The sequence below is a fragment of the Carassius gibelio genome, chromosome B16 (assembly GCF_023724105.1).
Source record: "Carassius gibelio isolate Cgi1373 ecotype wild population from Czech Republic chromosome B16, carGib1.2-hapl.c, whole genome shotgun sequence".
NCBI lineage: Eukaryota > Metazoa > Chordata > Actinopteri > Cypriniformes > Cyprinidae > Carassius > Carassius gibelio.
Window position 1 is genome coordinate 394,863 of NC_068411.1, and position 21,976 is coordinate 416,838.

The window sequence follows — 21,976 nt, forward strand, 5'->3', positions numbered from 1 at the left end:
CATATTTCTGCCACTCCAGCTCTTCCCACTGAAGCATGTTGGCGATTTCCTCTTCAGGAACTAGAGCTGTGCTGCTGCGCAGCAGATACAGCAGCACCTGGTGCATGGACAGCACCTCCTTTCCTCCATCTGACACCACAATCAATCATAGTGATGAAGCATTATCTCTACTTGTATGAACTATTCACCAATAAATTGGTGAGTGATCAGTCAAATTTAGGTATAAAATACTGCTCAAACATTTTTTTGTTCATGAGTGAAATGGGCAGAAGGGTATTTAAAATGTACCTGGGAGGAACCGAACGAACCGTGGCATAAAATGAAACCTCTGACAACCTGACTGGCCATTTTCATCAGGGCCTGTGTGACAGCAAAACTATATTACTATGGCTTATAAGCTCATGGTGTGCTTGTGTAGAGTTAAATGTGCGTGTGCATGTTACCTGTGAGATTCCAATCATATAACTCCAAGATGTCTTTAAAGAGGTACGAGGAAAACAGTTCCAGGCCTTTAACGCAGTAGTTCTGGTCAGACACAACAGATTACAATAGCTGAGCATTTGTGGGTCACGTCACATGTGTTAGAAACAACCAAAATGCCTGAATTTGAATTAAAAATGTTAATCAAATTAAAATCAGTTTTATTAATGATTAAGTCAAATCGTCAAGATGTTGGTCTCATTATGAGAAATTTAATTGTATATATTAATCGTACGCAATTAAGTATGTGCATAAAAATGTTATTCACAGTAACTAACATTTACAGTAGATGATTACAGTGAACTGAAGAAAATGTGGACAGTGTGAAATCTGATAAATGTGGGGTGACACATACCTCAGGTGCCATCTCTTCTATAAAGTGGATGGTGTAATCGATGTTGAAGCGAATAACCCGACACAAAGGGATCTAAAGGGGGTGGGAACAGTTAGTCTGGGAGATATGTGTGATATGTGAGAACTTCATGCTCAAAACATCACTTGAATGTCCTCGTTAAAATAGCCCATGTGACATCAGTGGTTCAACCTTAATTTTTTGATGCTACAACAAAAAGTAATTTTTTAGCTTCATAAAATTACGGTTAACCACTGATTATCTGCACAGAGGAAAACAAGTCATACAGGTCTGAAACAACAGAAGTTTGTGAATGACAAATGTAACATTAAGCAGAACTAATTTAACATTAAGAAAACCTGAACTAAATTATATTAAAACCACAATCATCAATGGGAATGGAATGTTTTTTTCAAATGATCTAATGGAAACGCATAAATTAAAGAACACAGACAACTCATTTTCATAATGACCATCTCAGCCCAAATCAGCAACTTTAGTAGCAATATCAAGGGCAAAATGTGCAAAGACATGCTGCATCGGGAGTTAAATAATGGGGCAAATATTAGTAAATTGACTAATGCAAAACATAGTAAATGACGCTCCATGTTTTATTTGAATACTTTCCTCCCATAAATGTTGAAACAAACTCCTACAAAAGCATATTTAGATACTGTTTTTTTTATTATTATTGTTTATTCACAAAAAGGACCATGTTATAATCTAGTTAGTAGGTCTGACTGCAACCATGCAGAAATCACATTCTTACATTTGTAAGTGGTGTGTGAGAAAAGCAGGAAAAGCCCTCAAACAGGTACTCATGGTCGTCATACTCAATAACCGTGGGTCTATCTGTCTGAGAGAGAGAGAGAGAGAGAGAGACAGAGAGAACCAATTATGTTCAAAGGTAGAAACAATATAAGAACAGAAAAATAAAATGTATGAATACTAGATGATTAAAACGGCATAGAAACCTACTAGGAAGTTGGTCGGTGGGGACACAGTTATTCTGTAGTGGAACAGTTTGCCAGCATTGTTACACATCGGCCGGCAAGATTTCACTGACTATAAGAGAAAGAAAAAGTTGCTGACCAATCCAAACAGACTGACAACCCAGACAGATGACTGACATTTATAACAATCAAAATCACTGTAATGGAAATGCTGGGTTTAAAATAACACTAAACAACAAAATCATAAACACAACATTTTACTCTCAGAATAAAACTAGGAATTCTCTGTCCTTGCTACGTTTCTGGACCTTGACCATGGTAATAACTCAAGAATTTCAGTATTGTCAGTTGATTTGGTTCAAAATAAGTCAGACTAACTGAAATAAGCCTGCCTTATTTGGTAAACTTGTTTTATGAAGCAGGCCCAACGTGGTTTATTTAATCATCAGTTTTGTGTTTACCTTCAAACTGTGAAATGTGGGTGTTCCTTTGATTTGTTTTCTTTCAGAGCATAAGAATAAGCAAATACACAAATAGTGTTTGTTATGTCACTCAGCCCTAACTCTAAATTTTAAATATGGTTATTTTTATTACAAAAACACATCAATTCACTGCAGGAAGACTTTGTTCACCCCTGGAGCTATGTTAGATACTTTTTATTAAGGAAGGGCACTTTTTATTTCACTTATTTTGGACTGAAGCAATGCAACACCCGCAGAGTGCCATTAAACAGCTAGAAAGATCAAATATATTTTTTTTATATAACTCTGACTGGATTCGTCTGAAAGAAGAAAGTCATATACACCTAGGGTGCCTTGATTAATTTTAATTTTGGATTAACTAACCTTTTAATGGGCTGCTATGAGAGGTTTATACTTAATTGTGTAATGCAATGTGAATATACATTAACATTTTGATTAACATCAACAACCATTAATAAATACTGTAATGCTTGACAGTTAATGCATTTACTTTAAAATAGACTATCTCTCTCTCCCTCTCCCTTTCTCTCTCACACACACACACACACACACCTAAAGAGAACAATATATAAAACTTTATAAGACTTTACAATAAGGTCTTGTATCTCTGCAAAGTATCATAAGTTTTTGACCATGGCAAAGCCCTCAAAAATGGGCCAAACAAACAAACAAACAATAATAATAATAATAATGAAAAAACATGCCAAAAACAACAGCCTTAGTGTTCTGGGCCCTAAATATGGTTCTAAAAGAGATGAAGTGATTGAATGAATGCACTTATACCTGTTCACCCGGATAAATACTGTGTCGGATTCCAGTTCGCCTGGCTTTGGCACTGCACTTGCATAATGGTCCATCATTCATCTGAGTTTTAAACACAAGAATAACTGTAAGCCACAAATATACACACATAAATCAAACAGTTAACACTTAAGCACATGTCATAATTTCAGAAATAATGATTAATTTTAAGAACTTTTTTTCCCACTTTGAATCAGTTCTGAAAAAACATGGATGGATCTGACATAGATAATAAGTTCTACTGCTAGACGAGAACGTTGCCGAACAAGTCAGTTTAAAGTTAGTTAAATTTTTAATTGTTTAAAATGTTTGGAGCTAGCTACATTAATAAAATTTGGTTTAAGTGACAGTTCACCTTAAAAAAAAAAACAAAAAAAAAAACAAGACAAATCTGTCATCACTTACTTACCTTCACATTCCAAACATAAAACTTAAATCCAAGTCTTATAAAGAGATAAAAAATTATGTTACACGATAACCATATGCAAGTATCGGTAATTGTATCTTGTCACAAGCTTAATTAAACCACTCAGTTCATTTGGATTTGTTTTACAATGCCTTTATAACCCACTTGGATATTTAAGTTTTGGTTACCTGAACTTTCACTCAAGGGACAGAAACCTAAAGAAAAATCTCTAAATCTGAGTTCTGAAGACTAATCAAATTAGTTTTATGAGTCATGAGATCATTTTTGGGTGATCTATCCCTTTATTACCACAGACCTTTTAAAGCTGCAGTTGGTAACTTTTGACGCTCTAGCGGTTAATAAACAGAACTGCTTGCGTCTTGCGGAAGAACATCGTAGCCGGAACTACTTCTCTCTGTTTATGTCTATGAAGAATCACAAAGGTACTGGGTTACTCCGCCGCGGTACCCCCGAAGCAATCTAAAATAGTCCGAATATAAACACTTATTATAGATGTACCCTAGTGATCAGTTCAGGACAAGCTAAAAACACAGTTTGGAAAATGGATTCACGGTGTACTCGCTTATTATATACATTGTTCTAAATTTTGAACACAAACAAAGTTACGGACCACAGCTCTGATTGGTTGTTTTCTTACCGGGAGCGGTAACTGCAAATGGCAATAGGACCACTGGGAGGAGCCAGAGGAGCTTGATTTTTTTCACAGATTATCTGTCTCATATTCTACTGTCAGGACATAATGACAGGTTTAACAAATATGTAAAAAATATATTTTTACATAAGTTACCTACTGCAGCTTTAACATTATTGTCCCCATTGGCAAAATGGTGAAGTGCACCTGTCCAGGGTCATTGTACCACAGCTCCTCATGGAGGCGGTCAGGGTGAGCTTTCTTTCTCTTGATCTCAGCAATGACATCAAACACCTCAGAGTCAGAACTGCTTGAGCAACTGCTACCGCCTCCATCTGAATCACATTCTGATTCGCTCGAGCTCTCATCTGCACAACACAACAAATTTATCTTTCTTTTAGAGTTATGGCTGAGTGACATAGCGAACACTAATTGTGTATTTACTTATTCCTGTGCTCTGAAATAAAATAAAAATCAAAGGAACATCAACTTTCCACACTTTTAACGTAAACTTAAAACTGCTGTCAGGCCCCTGGGGCCCATTTCAGAAAGGAGGTTAAGTGAAATTTCTGAGTATGTTAAACCTGAAAAGACAGAAACTCCTTCCGTTTCAGAATGGGAGGTTTGTCAAACCCGAGAATGTAGGTTAAGTCAAGCCGTTTCTGAAAAAGATACTCAGAGTCAGTTACCAACCTAACTTGGTCAGGGGCAGGTTAGTAAACCCAGAGTTCCTTATAGTCTCCTTCCCTCTATTTAAAGTGATTTTCGAACTCAGTGTTTAAATCCCTCATTCATTCATTCACACTGCAAAAACACTTTTCTTGCTGAATATTTTTGTCTTATTTCCTCTAAAAATTATTACGTCAAGATGCAATTTCTAAAGATGAAAAATTATTTAAGGTATTTAGTCTTGTTTCCTGTAGAAAATGCATCTCGGTTTAATAATATTTTGATATTTTGGCTGGAAACAAGACAAAAATTCTAAGTAACAAAAATGCCATCTCATTTTATACAGGATCCTGTAGACGAGGTGGCTGCATAAATTCGTTGCCAATTTTTATTTTTTTTTCTGCCATATTCACATGCATAGGCTATCTATTTGAGTGGTAGCATTTTAAATGGTAGTTTTATTTAAAACATCTGAGATGCAGAGCACATTAGTAAGGCTTCCTGAGAATTTTTTCCTTGGTAAAAATCGTCAAAGATGAGTTTCACTGGACTGTAGGTCAGTGTTGTAGAAATCGATTCAAAGGGGGGGTGAAATGCTCGTTTTCACTCAATATCCTGTTAATCTTGAGTACATTTAGAGTAGTACTGCATCCTTCATAAATCCAAAAAGTCTTTAGTTTTATTATATTCATAAGAGAAAGATAGTCTGTACCGATTTTTCCCGGAAAAACACGACCGTCTGGAGGCGTGGCGTGTGGGCGGAGCTAAAGAATCACGAGCGCGAGTAGGCTTTTGCGTTGAGACCACGTGGAAGCTGTGACATTACCCAGAGCCGTTGAAAAACATATTAAAGGCTCTGACATTACCGTGAGGGAAAACCCATCATCCAAAACAAACCATGGCTTACAGTCAGATTCAGCCGTTTATTTATGATCCAGAATCAGATCCAGAGGCTGAAACTGAACGAAAGCAGCAGCAGCAACGACTCGCTCCGAGCGGGGCTCGAACCCTGGTCTCTGGCATGGGAGGGGACGCACTAACAAGGAGGCAGAGATATTTGAAGCAGTTTTACTCACCGCCTGCGGTTCCAACACACTATCGTGACCCTTTTTCCTTGGGATTGCATCATCCTTAAGAAATAAACTATACGCAAATCCATCGTCAAACTGGGCATTGTGAACAAGCATCTTCGAAATGCAGGGAACAAACAAAAACACTTGCACAACTCCGTTGATGCTCTGTAAAAATAAACTCCATCCACTGGTCCCTTAATGCTGTTTTTTTTTTGTAATCTGTACAGGGTTGTCTTGCCCTGGCAACCAAAAACACACTTCTTTTGTGACTTTTCGCGACGCTCGCGCTCTGATCAGTGAATCGCTCTGATCAGTGAAATGTCTGTGCTGCTCAGTCTCGCTATACTGGAGCGCGCGCTCTTCCGGCAGAAGTGCCTTAGGATCCATATAAGGAAATTACGCTCCATCTAACGTCACACAGAGCCATACTCGAAAAAAACTTTCCGAAACTTGTGACAAACCGGAAGGAGTATTTTGGTAACAAAAATACTCCTTCAAACGTACAACTTAATTTTTGAAACTTTGTCCATGTTTAGCATGGGAATCCAACTCTTTAACAGTGTAAAAAACTCAGTATGCATGAAATAGCATTTCACCCCCCCTTTAAACGTGTCTAATCTGATAAATTATGTTCCCTTGATAACATCTTGCTGCGACGTATTGGGAAGTAACCCAATAATTTACAGTGTGTAAATTCCACCTTCGCACTTTCCGAAAATGAAACAGATTACCCTAAGGAATCGAACATTGCCAGATGGAGAGGTAGTACAAGATCCATGCCATAGCCACCACCACAGCTGTTAGATGAACAAAAATTATTCCCAATTTATTTGGTCATTTTGGTTTTCTACAAATATAAAAAAAGTAACAGTTAATATTTTTCCTTTTGAATTTTAAAATTCTTCTACTTGACCATCTCCTCTTCATCTCTCAGTGGTGCTGGTGCATGTTCTCCCCCCATTTTGCGAGCTGAGTACAAGTCAGTTGTTAATTTGATTAGAGTGTGGCACCATGTGTCTTCAATATTGAACCTTTTCACATTATTCTATTTTTCTAAGATACTGAATTTTTGATTTTCCCTAGTTGTCAGTTATCATAATCAAAATTTAAATAAATAAACATTTTAAATATATCAGTCTGTGTGTAATAAATGAATATAATATACAAGTTTCACTTTTTGAATGGAATTAGTGAAATATCAGCTTTTTGATGGTATTCTAATTATATGACCAGCACCTGTATGTTAGAAAAAGCTGCTGCACATTTGAAATAGACACTGAATGACATTTAATGTCAAATGTTTGTAAAGTCATGTATCCTACACCCATTAAACTTTCATGCTTAAAGCTTTACCTTGATTGATAATTTTTTTATAATTCATTTTTAGATGCTACTCTTCTTTCCCCCCCTTATTTAGTTTTATTTATTTATTTATTTATTGCCATGGGATACCATAAAAATGAATATTAGTTAATTGATTTACAGTATTCACCTCTGATATTATAACAGTGATTAAGAATTAAAATGACACATTGACTCTTTGGGTGCTGTTGCCATGGTGAATCATAACTTCAGAGCTCCATTGATCATGACTTCTCATAGTCGCAGTGCACGCACTAAACTCAAACGTTAACCTACTTAGAGTGGATTTAATTAACACAATTTAGCTGTTCTGAAACCGAAAACTTCACATCTCAGGGTAAGTCAAATCAGAGTTTAAGTTTCAACGCAGAGTTTGTTTAACCTCCTTATTGAAACGGGCCCCTGGTCATGTCTTTACCCCTTAACTTCTACAATACTGCAGATTTCAACCCAACAATAAAATATCATTAGAGAAACTGCATACATGCATCTAGAATATTGCAACTCCCTTGTAATTGTAAGACACTGCGGACTGCCTTAAACATTTACTGATTTTTATTTATTTCTCCATGTAAACAAAGAATGATTTATTTATTTATATTTATATATTTCTACACAGAACTAACATGAGCAGGTGTGCTCTCGTCCTTTAACCCTGTCTTGCCCACAGACAGGTAACAAATATTTGGCATTAAATAGTTACATTTAAAAATTGACTTTTGAGCCATATTTTGTACTTTCGAAAAGCACAAGCAGTTTTGTCATTGCAAAGAGATAAGACACATACAGAGTTTAATGAAATCACTGAATGTTGTACCATGTTCATAATGTTGCAACTTTTATGGAATATTATAAAATACACTGTTCATATTTGAAATGGTAAAATACACAATACCTTCATCCTGGTCCAGTTTGGTCTTGGGTGGTTCCCAATTAGGTCTACTGGATTTGGCTCGCTCCTGCCTCTGACCAAGCTCTTCCTCAAAGCGCTCATACAAATCTCTCAACTTACTGGTTCCCACGACTGTAGAATCACCCTAAAGATGGAAGGTGAGATGGAAGGTGAGAAACTGCTCCCGAGTATATGATATGATTGGACATGACACCTTCAAAATATTTAGTACAAAACTACATTTTAAATGGGAGTATAATTTTGTGGTAAATTGGTAAAAATTCCAGGACTATCAGCTGCAGTTTGTGTTGACTGCTGTAGTTACCACTTGGTCCATTGGATCATTGGAGTAGTAGTTCTCAGCATGCGTACAGCGGATCCAGGCAGGTTTGAGTAACTCCTCCTCTCCTTTCTCCTCCTCATGTCGGTCAGTGGATGTCTCCTCTACATCTCTAATCCTGCTGTAGTTCACCGATCTCTCTCGACTGCTTGAGGTGCTGTCTGTTCTCCTCTCTTTCTCCTCCTCCACACGTCGGCGCTTTCTCTCTCGACTGCCTGAGCGACTGCGGATGTGTTTCCTGTGTCTGTCTGAGGTGGGTGAACCTGGCTCATCTCTATGCCGATAGCATTCTCTGGGGGATGGAGGCAATATTATACGCAATATTATATAAAAGTCTATAAAAGCCATGTGTTTGGAGAGGTTTAAACAACTTCACTGAAATCACATATAAATGAAGTAAAATTTTGTTGCTTGGTAATAGTCAGTCTTGAGGGTAATTTCTATGGACGTCAGTGGTTTGGTTACCAACATTCTTCAAAATATCTTCTTTTGAACTCAAGAAAAGAAAGAAGCTCAGGTTTGGAACAATATGAGGGTGAGTAAATGATAAAATACTTAATTTTGGGGTTAACTATCCTTTGAAGTCATATCAGATTCAGTGATTAATTATAAAAGGATAAACTCTTTGCTAAGCTGTCTGTATACAACCTATTCATACTGTGAATAAAATGTTATTTTTCTTTCTGCAAAATGAACACAAGTTTTGAAAGAGTCAATCACATTTAAATGTGGGATTGAATATAAGTCAATCATTATAATTAAAATTATGATTGCTACGATCAACTGTTGCCAGAAGAGATCTGTGCATTAAATCTTGCTATTTTAAATGCATGCTGTTTAATTGTTTTTTTTACTAATGAAACACATTACTACTTTATTACAATCTATTTTTTTTTTGTGCAAATTCTACTTAATTGCACAGCATTTAAATGCTATATGCTTGTTCCTGTATTATTATTCAACGGTGCTGTGTGTTATAATTCAATTCAATTAAAGTTTATTTGTAAAGCGCTTTTTATGATACAAATCATTGCAAAGCAACTTTACAGTTTCATCAGGACAGATGAAACTATAATTTATAGTTTCATCAGGACAGATAAATTAGTTGTGTTGCATGGTAAAGCTTTTCTTGAAAACTGGATCTTTGAGTGACACAACTGTCCCAGAGCAACACATTTAATGTCACCACTCGCACAATGAAAAAAAGTGAATTAAATCATTATAAGTTTTTAGGAAAGAAAAAAAATATTTTGTGACACTTCGCTGCAGCATTAAACATGTTTTTGGGGTATAAATGTGGTGTCAGAAGCCACTTCGATAATGTTAAGATGACTTATAATAACCCGGTCCCCACAGAGGTCTAATAATTTTTTTGATAACAGAAAAAGCAGTAAAGTGTGTTACCTGCTGCGGTGTCTTGATGGTACGTGCCCTCTGTCATAGTCTGCTTTATACCGTGGGCTGTCTGAGCGCCTGCGCTCTGAACTGCACCCTCTGTCCCGTTTGTCTCCTCCAAACTCTCGGTTATGCCGACCTCCATATCCTCCATAGCTGTGCCCTCTGTGCCGATGCTCATCATGGTGACGGGGTCTTTCTGGGGAGCGGGAACAGGTGTCCGACTTGTATTGCAGAGGCGGGCGGGAGCGATCAGGTTTGAAGGATCCTCCGGGCTGCACGTAAGCTGGATTGAAGCTCGGTGGAGGAGGGAGGTGTGGCTGTGGAGGGTAGCTCATGGGATATGATGGTGGATAGGGCATGGAAGGTGGAACTGAGGGTGGCACAGGTGGAAGAGGTGGTGGGGTGACGGTGGGCATCATGTAAGGGTAAGAGCTCTGAACAGGCACTGGGGCGGAGCTGTCCGAGTGTTGAAGAGCAGGTGGAGGAAAAGGGGGCGGCTCTGTGAAGACCGGTGGGCGTACGGGGCATTGGGGCAGAGCATTAGAGCCCTGTGAGGGTGCAGGGAAATGGAATGGCATGAAGTCAGGATGAGGTGGCATGTAGCTACTGCCGCCTTGAGGGTTATAGATAGGACCTGGAGCAGCCGGAGGGTCGTAGTGATACTGTGGAGGAGCAGGCCGATACATTGGACCCGGAGCGGCTGCTCTTCCCCTCGGGCATCCACGGCCAGCGTGGAAAGACATCTGTAAAGAAGACATAGATGTGAGAAAGATGTGGATATAGTCAGAGATTTTCTTATAAAGATTTTGTACAACTTGGATCATATAAAGACACCAATGTGACTGAAACACTTACAACACTCAGTCAGAACTAAAGAAACACATCTTAATTCTAATATTTATTTTATTGCTGTCTGTTTACTTCCTTTCAATAAATTTGCAGTCATCTTACTATTAGTTACTACTAGTTACATCACACTCATTAGTTAACTTAGAATATAACCATGTTTTGCTGTAATATATATATATATATATATATATATATATATATATATATATAGCCTCTAAGTGCCATTTTACATTTTCTTCTCAAAAATGAACATTTTTCTCAGGCTCCCATATATAGGTTAAGCAATTTCACTTTAATTTTAATGAATAGGTTCTTTCATTGTCATTTAAATTACATAACTGGACATAAACACAGGAGCCTTTGTGGTGTAAGTCAGTCAGTAAAAATTTTGACATGGCATACAAAAATCTAAACAACTGGACTTGCAAGGCTGCTTCGTTGATATTCATTGATATTCAATACACAGTTTCAGCATTAGACAAAACAAGACTTAATTATAAAGTCAAACATTTTATTCCTGAAGAATACAACTTACCTGTAGAAGGCTTTGCTAACTCTTGGGGGCTAAAGAGAAAAACAGTTACGCTGTTTATTATGTTTTATGTTTACTGCTATAAAAATGCTCAGTTCATGTTGCAGAGGTTCAGCTCGTTCACGACACAGTGTGTGCTGCAGCCAATCAGAATGAAGCTGCGTGACATGTATCCAATGAGAACGCGAGAAATTATACTTGCAGAAATAGAATTCTTGTTCTGTAGGTGCATCACTGCCACCAACTGAGGTGGAGTGTGGAGAGAGAGAGAGGCCATGCAAAAGTTCAGCTACTTCGTCTTCTAGTAAATGTTTAAAAATGTTCTATGTTTACATCAAACTTGTTTGTAATTAAATGAATAATTAAGATATTTTTTAACTTCAAACCATTGTATCTGGCTTAAATATTACTCCTCTATCCATAATAGCCTATGTTTTCTCTATTTTTTATTCGTTTATCGATAATAGCCCTAGATCTGACATAAAACATGGTGAACAAGTTCTCAGGATTTAAGATGTTTGAAAGAGAAACAACAGACTATGAGCAATCTGCAAGACAGACATGATCATTTACTCACATTTGATTAGTAACCTATAAATAGTGCACAATCCAAATGCACAATCCAACTTGTTTTGATTTTAAAAGCTTAATAAACTTAAATCTATCCAGATTTAAATAAAAAGGTCTAAAGATGAAGTTGTATTTATAACAAACATCTTCAAATTTTCCAATATTTTTAGTGTCTAAAGTATTTTCAATATCATATCATTAGAAGGTTCCTGCTGTTTGAAATCATATGGCATTAGCATTTCCGTATTACAATAAAGAAACTTTATTTTGATATTGACCATCTTTACAAAAATGAACAGCATCTCCAGTCAAGATATGAGACATTCTCTTGCTCTTGGTGGGAGACAAAAGGGCATTTGATTGGAGTAAAAACCTAGGCACTCAGTAATCTTGAATACACCTTGCACATTATAGTTCATGAAAAAGTCACAGATTACATTAGACCTGCATGTTTTCATTTAGTAGATATGTTCGTCCACAATGTCTAATTTGTGGAGTAGTAGCCTTATCAATCAAAAAGCAAAAATGTGAGAATACAAGTTTGGTAGCTGAACCATGAAAGTTTATACAGGTGAAAACACAAGACAAAGTAACACTATGACAAATACTTACAAAAAGGGTAACAATGCATGCAAATAATAATTAGAATCAGACAGGTTGTATTGTAACAAAATGCAAATCTGTAAATGTTTTAAAATCACTTAAAAAGTTCCTAAGTGTGAAATTATTTTTTAGTACAAATTCAATGTATTATTGTTAAAGAACTGAAGGTAGCTTAATGAATACAAGTAATTTTATCACAGATAATATTCAGAACTTGGTCAGGATTTACAAGAAAAAGTTTGCTCATGGCTGTCTACTCTACTACTGAACGAACGGAAGAGCAGCTGCACCCCCTTGTGTTTACAAAGACATCGATGGCTGCAAATATCGATTTCTTATGTCTGTATTTTTTTTATTTTCAGTGGCCGATTACTAAGGTCTGTTATCAAAATGGCGGCAACCGCGGCAACGAATCCTTCGCAGCTTTTACCTCTCGGTATGTGTGACTATGGTTTTAATGGGTTTTTTATTTTACCAATTAAACATTTGTAGTTGTTGTAATGAGGGCATAGAGTTCCCAGTTCCCACTGAGTCGCATTCAAATCTCAGTATGTTTTATTTATTTGTATATAGTTTATTGGAAACACGTGTAAATTAAATATATTAATATAACTTACATCTTACATATGTTTTAATAGTGTATTAAATGGGTTTTAAATAAGTGATTCAAGATATAAGTGGAAATCCCTCACTGTAGTCAGTATGTGTGAATTCTGTTACAAAGTGAGCATATGTAATGAATTCACCTCTATTCAATTCTGTTTTCATTCCCATAGCTTCATTAGTTTACTAATTTATTTCATCCTCAGTTATAGTCGGAAATGTCGTAATTATGAGTTACAAACACACGAATGACCAAGTTTTTTTAAAAGTGGAAACCCCAGAATTCTAGATGATAAAATTGTTGAGTTTGGATGTTGCAAGCGGGGTGTCGAATTAAATTCTGTATGGTAATTATTTTGCAAGTTAATTTAATTTTACATGCTGTATTTCAATCATTGTAAAGATGGAAACAGCTTATAGATAAAGTGAATCCCTTATACTTCAAATATAGCTACTTAAGTTACCTAAGTCAATGAAATTAAACATTTTTTTTTAAATTTTGTATTAAGTGTTACTTATTTTGGTTTGTTTAGCCTACTTACGTTTTATGTTTCATACTTAAGTGCAGGGGTCAAATGTCTGACACAGGATCTATCCCAACTGGAGCCCTAAAAATCTAAAGTATACTTAAGTTTTTACATGTACACTAGAGTACGTTGAGCGTGATGTCTACAACAAAGATAAAACTTGACATACTCATGCAAGTTCTGTTTTGTTCTTCAGTCAGGGGTAAAAAAAAAAAAAAAAAAACTTCACTATACCTGATGAATGGCATTCAGGAATTCTGAGTAAAGAAATCAGAACATCAATTATAAATACAACTTTATTGAATGCAACTGTCCAGTGTATTCACGTTTTCATGTTTTGACCTTCATGGAATAATTATAAAAAAATTAAATTGAAGTTATTTTACTTCAAAGAAGGTATATCCTCAAATCACACCCAGCTGCCACATAATCATCATCATGGACCAGTTAAAGACTTAAGGTGTTAAACAGTTTCCTGGAATGTTCCTTTTTCAAACGACTGAAACATGCTCCAATAGAACTTTTGACCAGATTTAGTTTTAAATTGTCTCATATGTTTGTTATTTGACTTTGAGAGTTTAAAGTATATCTAAATCTTAATATTCATTTGACACTTATGTCAAATAAGTGGCTATCTGGCAAGCTTAAGTTGTAACAAGATGATCTACCTTGAAATATGTAAAACTTGATTTTCAAAAAAAAAAAAAAAAGAATACTGCATGTGTCTTTTGATGTATTCTGTAATCTGCTTTGAAATATTTAGGTTAGTAGATTTAACAATGTCTTCACACCATGTATACTGCAGAGATGAACAGCTTCAGTTTTTTTTTTATGTGTTATGTCTTTCAGAGCTGGTGGATAAATGCATCGGTTCACGAATTCACATCGTCATGAAGAATGATAAAGAGATTGTGGGAACTCTGCTTGGATTTGATGACTTTGTCAGTATCCTTTTATGTGCTGGAAAAACACTGGAATATATTTGTGATGGTTAATGCTTTAGGAACAGATTCAGTGTCATTTTACAAAATACAAGTACAGAGACGATGACACTGTTATACATTCACTCCTCTAGATAAAGTTTTATTTCACATGATGTAAAGAAAGAGAATGTGCATTACATTACATTTTCTTGACTTTTAATCAGACATGGTTCTTGAGGATGTGACAGAGTTGTAAGTATATGTTTCTACCTATAAATGTTCTTCTTCATTTCTTTATTATCTTTACCTGATGTATGTATCTATCTGCTTTGACTTTACTTGCTCCTCAAACCTGTGATTAAATATACAGCCCCTGGCAAAAAGTATGGAATCCCCCCTCTCAGAAGACGTTCATTCAAATGTTTAATTGTGTAGAGAAAAAAACCAAGCACATATATGCCACAAAACAATTTTCACTCAACAAAACAATATTCTGGCTGTATAAAACACTTAAAAAAACAACAAAGAAAGATAACTATAGTCAATTACAAGTGTTTTTACAGATCAAACAGAGGAAAAAAATATGGAATCACACAAATCTGAGGAAAATTATATGGAATCACCAAAGAAAAACACTACTAGTACTTTGTTGCACCACCTCTGGCTTTTATAACAGCTTGAATTCTCTGAGGCATGGATTTAACTAATGACAAACAGTATACTTCATCAATCTGTCTCCAGCTTTGTCTTATTGCAGTTGCCAGATCAGCTTTGCAGGTTGGAGCCTTGTCATGGACCATTTTCTTTCATTTCCACCACAGATTTTCAATTGGATTGAGGTCCAGACTATTTGCAGGCCATGCCATTGACATTGTATGTCTTTCCTGTAGAAATGTTTTCACAGATTTTGCCCTATGGCACAATGCATTATCATCCTGAAAAATGATGCTACCATCACCAAACATCCTTTCAATTGATGGAATAAGAAAAGTGTCCAAAATCTCAACATAAACTTGTGCATTTATAGAAGATGTAATGACTGTCATCTCTCCCATAAATTTACCTGATATACAACCCCATATCATTAATGATTGTGGAAATTTGCATGTTTTCTTCAGGCAGTTGTCTTTATAAATTTCATTGGAACGGCACCAAACAAAAGTTCCTGCATCATCACCCTGCCCAGTGCAGATTCGTGATTCATCACTGAATATAACTCATCCAGTCATCCACAGTCCAAGATTGTCTTTCTTTAGCCCACTGAAACCTTGTTTTTTTTTTCTGTTTAGATGTTAATTATGGTTTTCGTTTGGCTTTTCTGTATGTAAATCCCATTTCTTGTAGGCGATTTCTTACAGTCCGGTCACAGACATGAACTCCACTTTCTGCCCATTTGTTCCTCATTTGTTTTGTTGTGCATTTTCTGTTTTCAAGGCATATTGCTTTAAGTTTTCTGTCTTGGCGCTTTGATGTCTTTCTTGGTCTACCAGTACGCTTCCCTTTTACAACCTTTCAATTTGATTTGTACTTGGTCCAGATTTTAGACACAGCTGACTGGGAACAACCAACATCTTTTGCAAGATTTACCTTCTTTGAGAAGTTTGATAATCCTCTCCTTTGTTTCAACTGACATCTCTCGTGTTGGAGCCATGAGTTATGTCAATCATCTTGGTTCAACACATCACTAATGTGTGCAAGCACTCTTTTTTAACTGCAGACTAATTAGCAGTTGTAATCAGATACAGGTGTTTGTTTTAGAAATGCAAAGTGCATGGTGATTCCATATAATTTTCCTCAGATTTGTGTGATTCCATATTTTTTTCCTCTGTTTAATCTGTAAAAACACTTGTAATTGACTATAGTTATCTTTCTTTGTTGTTTTTTTAAGTGTTTTATACAGCCAGAATATTGTTTTGTTGAGTGAAAATTGTTTTGTGGCATATATGTGCTTGGTTTTTTCTCTACACAATTAAACATTTGAATGAACATCTTCTGAGAGGGGTGATTCCATACTTTTTGACAGGGGTTGTATATGGGATATGTGAATATGTATCAGTACTCTTATAGGCTTTGTGTGTTTTTTTTTTTTACTGGGATCCAGACCACATGGTGTTCTAGCTATATTTACAATGTCTATTTTTTATTTACTTAAAACATGTAGTGTTCTAAAAGCAGAAAATAATTGAACATTTGAAATAAAAAGCAAATGCAGCTTAATGTGGCCCATGAAATGGCATCCATGTGTCCTGTCAAGTTTCCAGGTGTTCATTTATATTGCATAAGTATTAAAAAAAAAAGGTGAATAAGCAGCCTTTCCATTTGATGTGCTCAAAAAAGCAAAAGCACCACTTCTGGGGAAACCAACACACAGATTTTTATTCCAGGTCAAATTGAGTAACCCCATGGGGACTTTAATTATTAGAGTTTAAATTTTGTATGAATTGATAATATAATAATGTTTAACGTGTATGGTGTAAGGAAAATGTTTTATATCTTTTTTCAAATTGGAATATGTTAAAATATTTTTGGAAAAACATGTTACAATTAGATTTCAATATGAATGTGAGAGTACATTTCATTTACTCGATGATGCTTCATCTCAGATATCACTGAGCCATAACAAGAGTTAATTTTGTGTCACAGTGAAATCACTCCAGAAGGAAGAAGAATCACAAAACTGGATCAAATTCTACTCAATGGCAATAACATCACAATGGTATGATCAATTGAGTTCATCACTTAACAATCAACTATAAATCACACTTAATGAAACATTTACTTTTAGATTTGTTTAGTGTATGAATATGAGTAATGTAAGTTTATGTACGTTTGTTTTTTGTAGCCAGTGTTTAGTGAAAGCCACAATGCACTACATCTACCAACTTAACTGTTAGGATTCAGTAAAGTGGGTCTTATAGAAAAATGTAAATTAAATTTATGCATTTATCAGACGCTTTTATCCAAAGCGACTTACAATGCAATCAAACTATCAATTTTTACATATCATGTGTTCCCGGGGATTCAAACCCAATACATTGCACTTCATAGCGCAGTGCTCTACCAATTGAGCTACAGTGAGGAACACTGTACAGAAAGCTGTATCTGTTTTATTTTCAGTATTTTACTAAAACTTGAAAAAAAAAAAGTTTTTCTGTTCTTCTGTAATGCAGAGACTCTTAAAATGTAAAACCAGGAAACTAGCAGGAAGCCCACAGATCTAAAAACGTGCCTAAACAGCCCTAACATGCCAGCCTATATTAATCCATTTCAAACATTACCAAAACACCAAACTGTAATTGCTTTAATTGATGAATACTAATTAAAATTACGTATTACTTTATCAAATGTATTGAAATCATGTGTTTCTGTTGTTTTCCAGTTGATTCCAGGAGGAGAAGGACCAGAAGTTTGAGAAATATGTAGCACCTTCCAAAAAAAAATATAGATTTATGTTCCCGTTTCATGAAAGAAACCTGAAAATTGATCACTTATTGTTTTCAAACATTCATTTTCATTTTATAAGGGGAGTTTTTCCACATTAGTTATTTCTGTTCTTTAAGTGATCCAAAACGTTTTTGTAAAAAAATATTGCTTGTTACAATAAAACAGATCAAATGAATTGGGCTGAGTTGGAATTCAGTTGTATGTTATAATTCCTGAAGTGTGAATGAAGAAAATGAGGACAACTTGTGAAGTCATTATTTATGATGTTTTAATGTGGTTCTTTGCATTAAGAATGCGTCACATTTGTGAATTTTCCTGATTTATTTTGTATATGTTGAAATAAATGTCCATGTAGATTTACATGAACTCATAATTTGTACCACAACACACTGTAGGTTTATGACTGATTTAACAAGCTTACTAACAAACTATTTAAAAGATGTATCTGTAGAGTGTCAGAAATCATGTGAAGAAATTAGAAATTCTGAAAACAGGTCTAGCTGTAGAACTGCACTGGTCCCAGTAAGCATCTGTCTCAGTACATGGAGGGCTTCTCTTCTCCTTTAGGATTCGTCACTTTCTCCAGGTTCTTGCTGATGACATCATAGAGTTCAGCCTGAGAAACAACAGACATCTGAATCTACAGCCATACAGTTGTGTCCACAATTATCATAATTCGTTTGTAAAGGCCATTTCACCAGGATGACTCGCTTATGTGGTAGCATTTTTTATTTAGAAGCTGTTTGCTGAATGAATAATGTAAGAAACTCACATAAAAACCACGTATATCAAGCATAATCACTCTAATCTCAGAATATGCCGCTTCATCCTTCTCGTGCACCAGAGAGCGATAATCCATCTGCCAAAAGAACAAATGTTTATTGTAACACAGAAAGTGTATTTATATGTATTTATACAACATATATGTGTGTGTATATATATATATATATATATATATATATATATATATATATATATATGTAAGCCGTCCACCATATTGTAATGGTAAATCTGCCGTCATTCACCATAGTGATCACTGAATATTCTAAAGAAAACACAGTCCTACACAGAAAGGCTCAACGGCTCTGTGAGTAACTAAAGTATAGTGAATGTTGTCAAATCGAACATTCCAAGATTGCGGCTGCATCTATGTGTCTGGAGCCGTCGAATGGAGCCTCTATACATATCTATGGTTGAAACCACAACCCTTTCTGAGGAAATACATTGTTTGGTGGAATAATAATGTTTTTATTAATATCATTACATTTTATTTGCTTTGTTTTATTTTGTGAAACCTTGCTACATAATAACCATTTTATAAAAGCAATAAGCTCTATGAAGCTGTGGTTTACAGTGAATTTATAACCTCTAGGGGGCATTTTTAGACAGAATGCGAAGCAGCTTACTGCTTTTATTGAAACTATACTGTAATCTTTCTGAAGTGATGGGGTCATTGTGTAAATCTGGTGATTTACCTCCAAACATTTACATATGCAAATTATGTAACAGTTTTCTAGTATTTGTAGTGAAAAATGCAAATAAAATAAAAATGAATAATATGAAATTAATCATTAAATGGATTTAATTGCTTTGAACTTGCCTGTTCGTATTCTTAAAAAGGTGGGGATGTTTATTACGCCTGAAGATCACATATTCTCGCAAAATTGTAATTTCTGAAATACTCAGTTTCATTGTTGAGGGCTACAGAAACAGAATACACAACTTTTGTGTTTGCTCAGAGTCCTCGAATGACCTCTAAACTCATGAATCAAAGGGTTGAATGGCAAAAACCAAGAACATGGTATTGAAACCCCTGTTTAATAACTGCAGCTGTACAAAAAAGTAATGTTGATTTGACAGGTCACACTCACCACGTGTGTGTCTTTGGAAGCTTTTGCCACTGCATCACCTCTCTCTGAGAAGTACCTGCAAATAAACACACCTTCATTACTAACATGACAAAATTAATAAATGTGGGGAGTGTAAAATATATTGCAATTTTACAATCTCCAGTAAACATAATCAATGCACTAAAATAGTTTGTAATACTTGTTAATGTTGGTCTGAAAACCCTCCACCTTGGTCTTCACAGCAGTAATTCTCTCAAGGATCTTTTCCTAAAATATCAATATCAGTCATGTTAACTCCTGCTTATCTTTGAGATTCAGAATCAAAAACATTATGTGGTATAAAGCATGCATTTAGAAACAATCTGAGCCTTTTAAGGTTTAATAACCTGAATTGCAACTCCAAAATCATTTCCGTCCTCTATTTTTGGAATTAGATGATAAATCCAGCAAGAAACCTGAAATAAATAAATAAATAAAAATGCTGCCACTACTGTATATCTGAGAAAATGCTGAAACCGAATCTATGAGTTAATTTTGCTCACTTACAGTGATGCAGGTCTCCTTCAAAGCCATTATCTCTGGTTTTACAATATCCAGCAACTTCACAATCCTCTCATTTCCTTTGATGAAGCCACACTTGGGAGCTGACACAAGAAAAATGTAAAATTACAAAAATATGCAATATTCCATATAACAACAATGTATCACAGTTATGGTTTGGTTTAAATTTGCAACTTTAAAGCACTTTTATCCAGATTTCGTCTTTATATCACTCTAGTAAACATTCACCTTCATTTAATCTGTTCATAACAATTTAGCCTGAAGAACATTCAGCTCCTGTTTTAATTTCATAATTATTTTAGTTACATTTTACATTTACAGAAACTAGACGTACTCACAGATTAAAACATGTATTGAAAACAAAAATAGGGATAAAGGCCCTTCAAATATTGTTGTGGACAATTGGAAACCTTGGAGTTAAAAAAGATGAGAACCACCACTATTCAATATTAGCTATAGATCAGTGTTTACGCAATGCTTCCGATAAACATGCGTTTCTCAATTGTCAGTTATTTGTATCATCTTTCCAAATTTCCCATTCATAAATACAATTTCATTTTGTCATTCATCGTGATTGCAGGAGGAAATCCCCATGAGGAACACAGCTTATATTGTAAATCATACAGAATTGTTTTTGTGTGAGGGGTAGGGCAAGGGGATAGAAAATACTGTTTTTACAGTATGAAAATCATTATGTCTATGGAATTTACCCATAAAGCATGGAAACCCAAAGAGTGTGTATGTGCATGTGTGTGTGTGTGTGTGTGTGTGTGAAATTACCTTTCTTCTTTTTCTCATCATCTTCATTTTTATCTGTCTCCATCTCCTGTTAAAATATTTAAATAAATGTCTTAAATATATATATATATATATATATATATATATATATATATATATATATATATATATATACAGTATTGTTCAAAATAATAGCAGTACAATGTGACTAACCAGAATAATCAAGGTTTTTCGTATATTTTTTTATTGCTACGTGGCAAACAAGTTACCAGTAGGTTCAGTAGATTCTCAGAAAACAAATGAGACCCAGCATTCATGATATGCACGCTCTTAAGGCTGTGCAATTGGGCAATTAGTTGAATTAGTTGAAAGGGGTGTGTTCAAAAAAATAGCAGTGTGCCATTCAATCACTGAGGTCATCAATTTTGTGAAGAAACAGGTGTGAATCAGGTGGCCCCTATTAAAGGATGAAGCCAACACTTGTTGAACATGCATTTGAAAGCTGAGGAAAATGGGTCGTTCAAGACATTGTTCAGAAGAACAGCGTACTTTGATTAAAAAGTTGATTAGAGAGGGGAAAACCTATAAAGAGGTGCAAAAAATGATAGGCTGTTCAGCTAAAATGATCTCCAATGCCTTAAAATGGAGAGCAAAACCAGAGAGACGGAAGACAACCATCAAAATGGATAGAAGAATAACCAGAATGGCAAAGGCTCAGCCAATGATCACCTCCAGGATGATCAAAGACAGTCTGGAGTTACCTGTAAGTACTGTGACAGTTAGAAGACGTCTGTGTGAAGCTAATCTATTTTCAAGAATCCCCCGCAAAGTCCCTCTGTTAAAAAAAAGGCATGTGCAGAAGAGGTTACAATTTGCCAAAGAACACATCAACTGGCCTAAAGAGAAATGGAGGAAC

At 35.4% G+C, this 21,976-nt stretch overlaps 3 protein-coding genes across 3 annotated transcripts; 1 reads left to right on the plus strand and 2 right to left on the minus strand.

Moving 5' to 3' along the window:
- Positions 1 to 4: 4 nt before the first annotated feature.
- On the minus strand, positions 5 to 11,381 carry LOC127974278 (ribonuclease 3; the record flags this gene model as incomplete). The annotated part of the gene is made up of 12 exons (XM_052577456.1): positions 11,245 to 11,381; positions 9,867 to 10,603; positions 8,448 to 8,754; positions 8,126 to 8,267; positions 4,334 to 4,494; positions 3,051 to 3,131; positions 1,811 to 1,897; positions 1,602 to 1,688; positions 836 to 907; positions 444 to 525; positions 289 to 360; positions 5 to 129 (listed from the first exon to the last, which is right to left on the minus strand). Coding segments are annotated over exons 2-12 (1,953 nt in total), but the record flags the coding sequence as incomplete, so codon positions are not given.
- A 1,342-nt stretch (positions 11,382 to 12,723) lies between these two features.
- On the plus strand, positions 12,724 to 18,086 carry LOC127974423 (U6 snRNA-associated Sm-like protein LSm5). The gene is made up of 5 exons (XM_052577658.1): positions 12,724 to 12,850; positions 14,394 to 14,489; positions 14,692 to 14,719; positions 17,111 to 17,183; positions 17,847 to 18,086. Exons 1-5 carry the CDS (start codon positions 12,805 to 12,807, stop codon positions 17,877 to 17,879), a joined length of 276 nt encoding a protein of 91 aa, XP_052433618.1. The 5' UTR covers positions 12,724 to 12,804; the 3' UTR covers positions 17,880 to 18,086.
- A 76-nt stretch (positions 18,087 to 18,162) lies between these two features.
- LOC127974422 (proteasome activator complex subunit 2) lies at positions 18,163 to 21,189 on the minus strand. Its single transcript, XM_052577657.1, has 7 exons — positions 21,103 to 21,189; positions 20,308 to 20,405; positions 20,148 to 20,216; positions 19,961 to 20,028; positions 19,783 to 19,837; positions 18,684 to 18,770; positions 18,163 to 18,527 (listed from the first exon to the last, which is right to left on the minus strand). The coding sequence occupies exons 1-7, from the start codon at positions 21,143 to 21,145 to the stop codon at positions 18,447 to 18,449; spliced, it is 501 nt and encodes a 166-aa protein (XP_052433617.1). The 5' UTR covers positions 21,146 to 21,189; the 3' UTR covers positions 18,163 to 18,446.
- Positions 21,190 to 21,976: the final 787 nt, after the last annotated feature.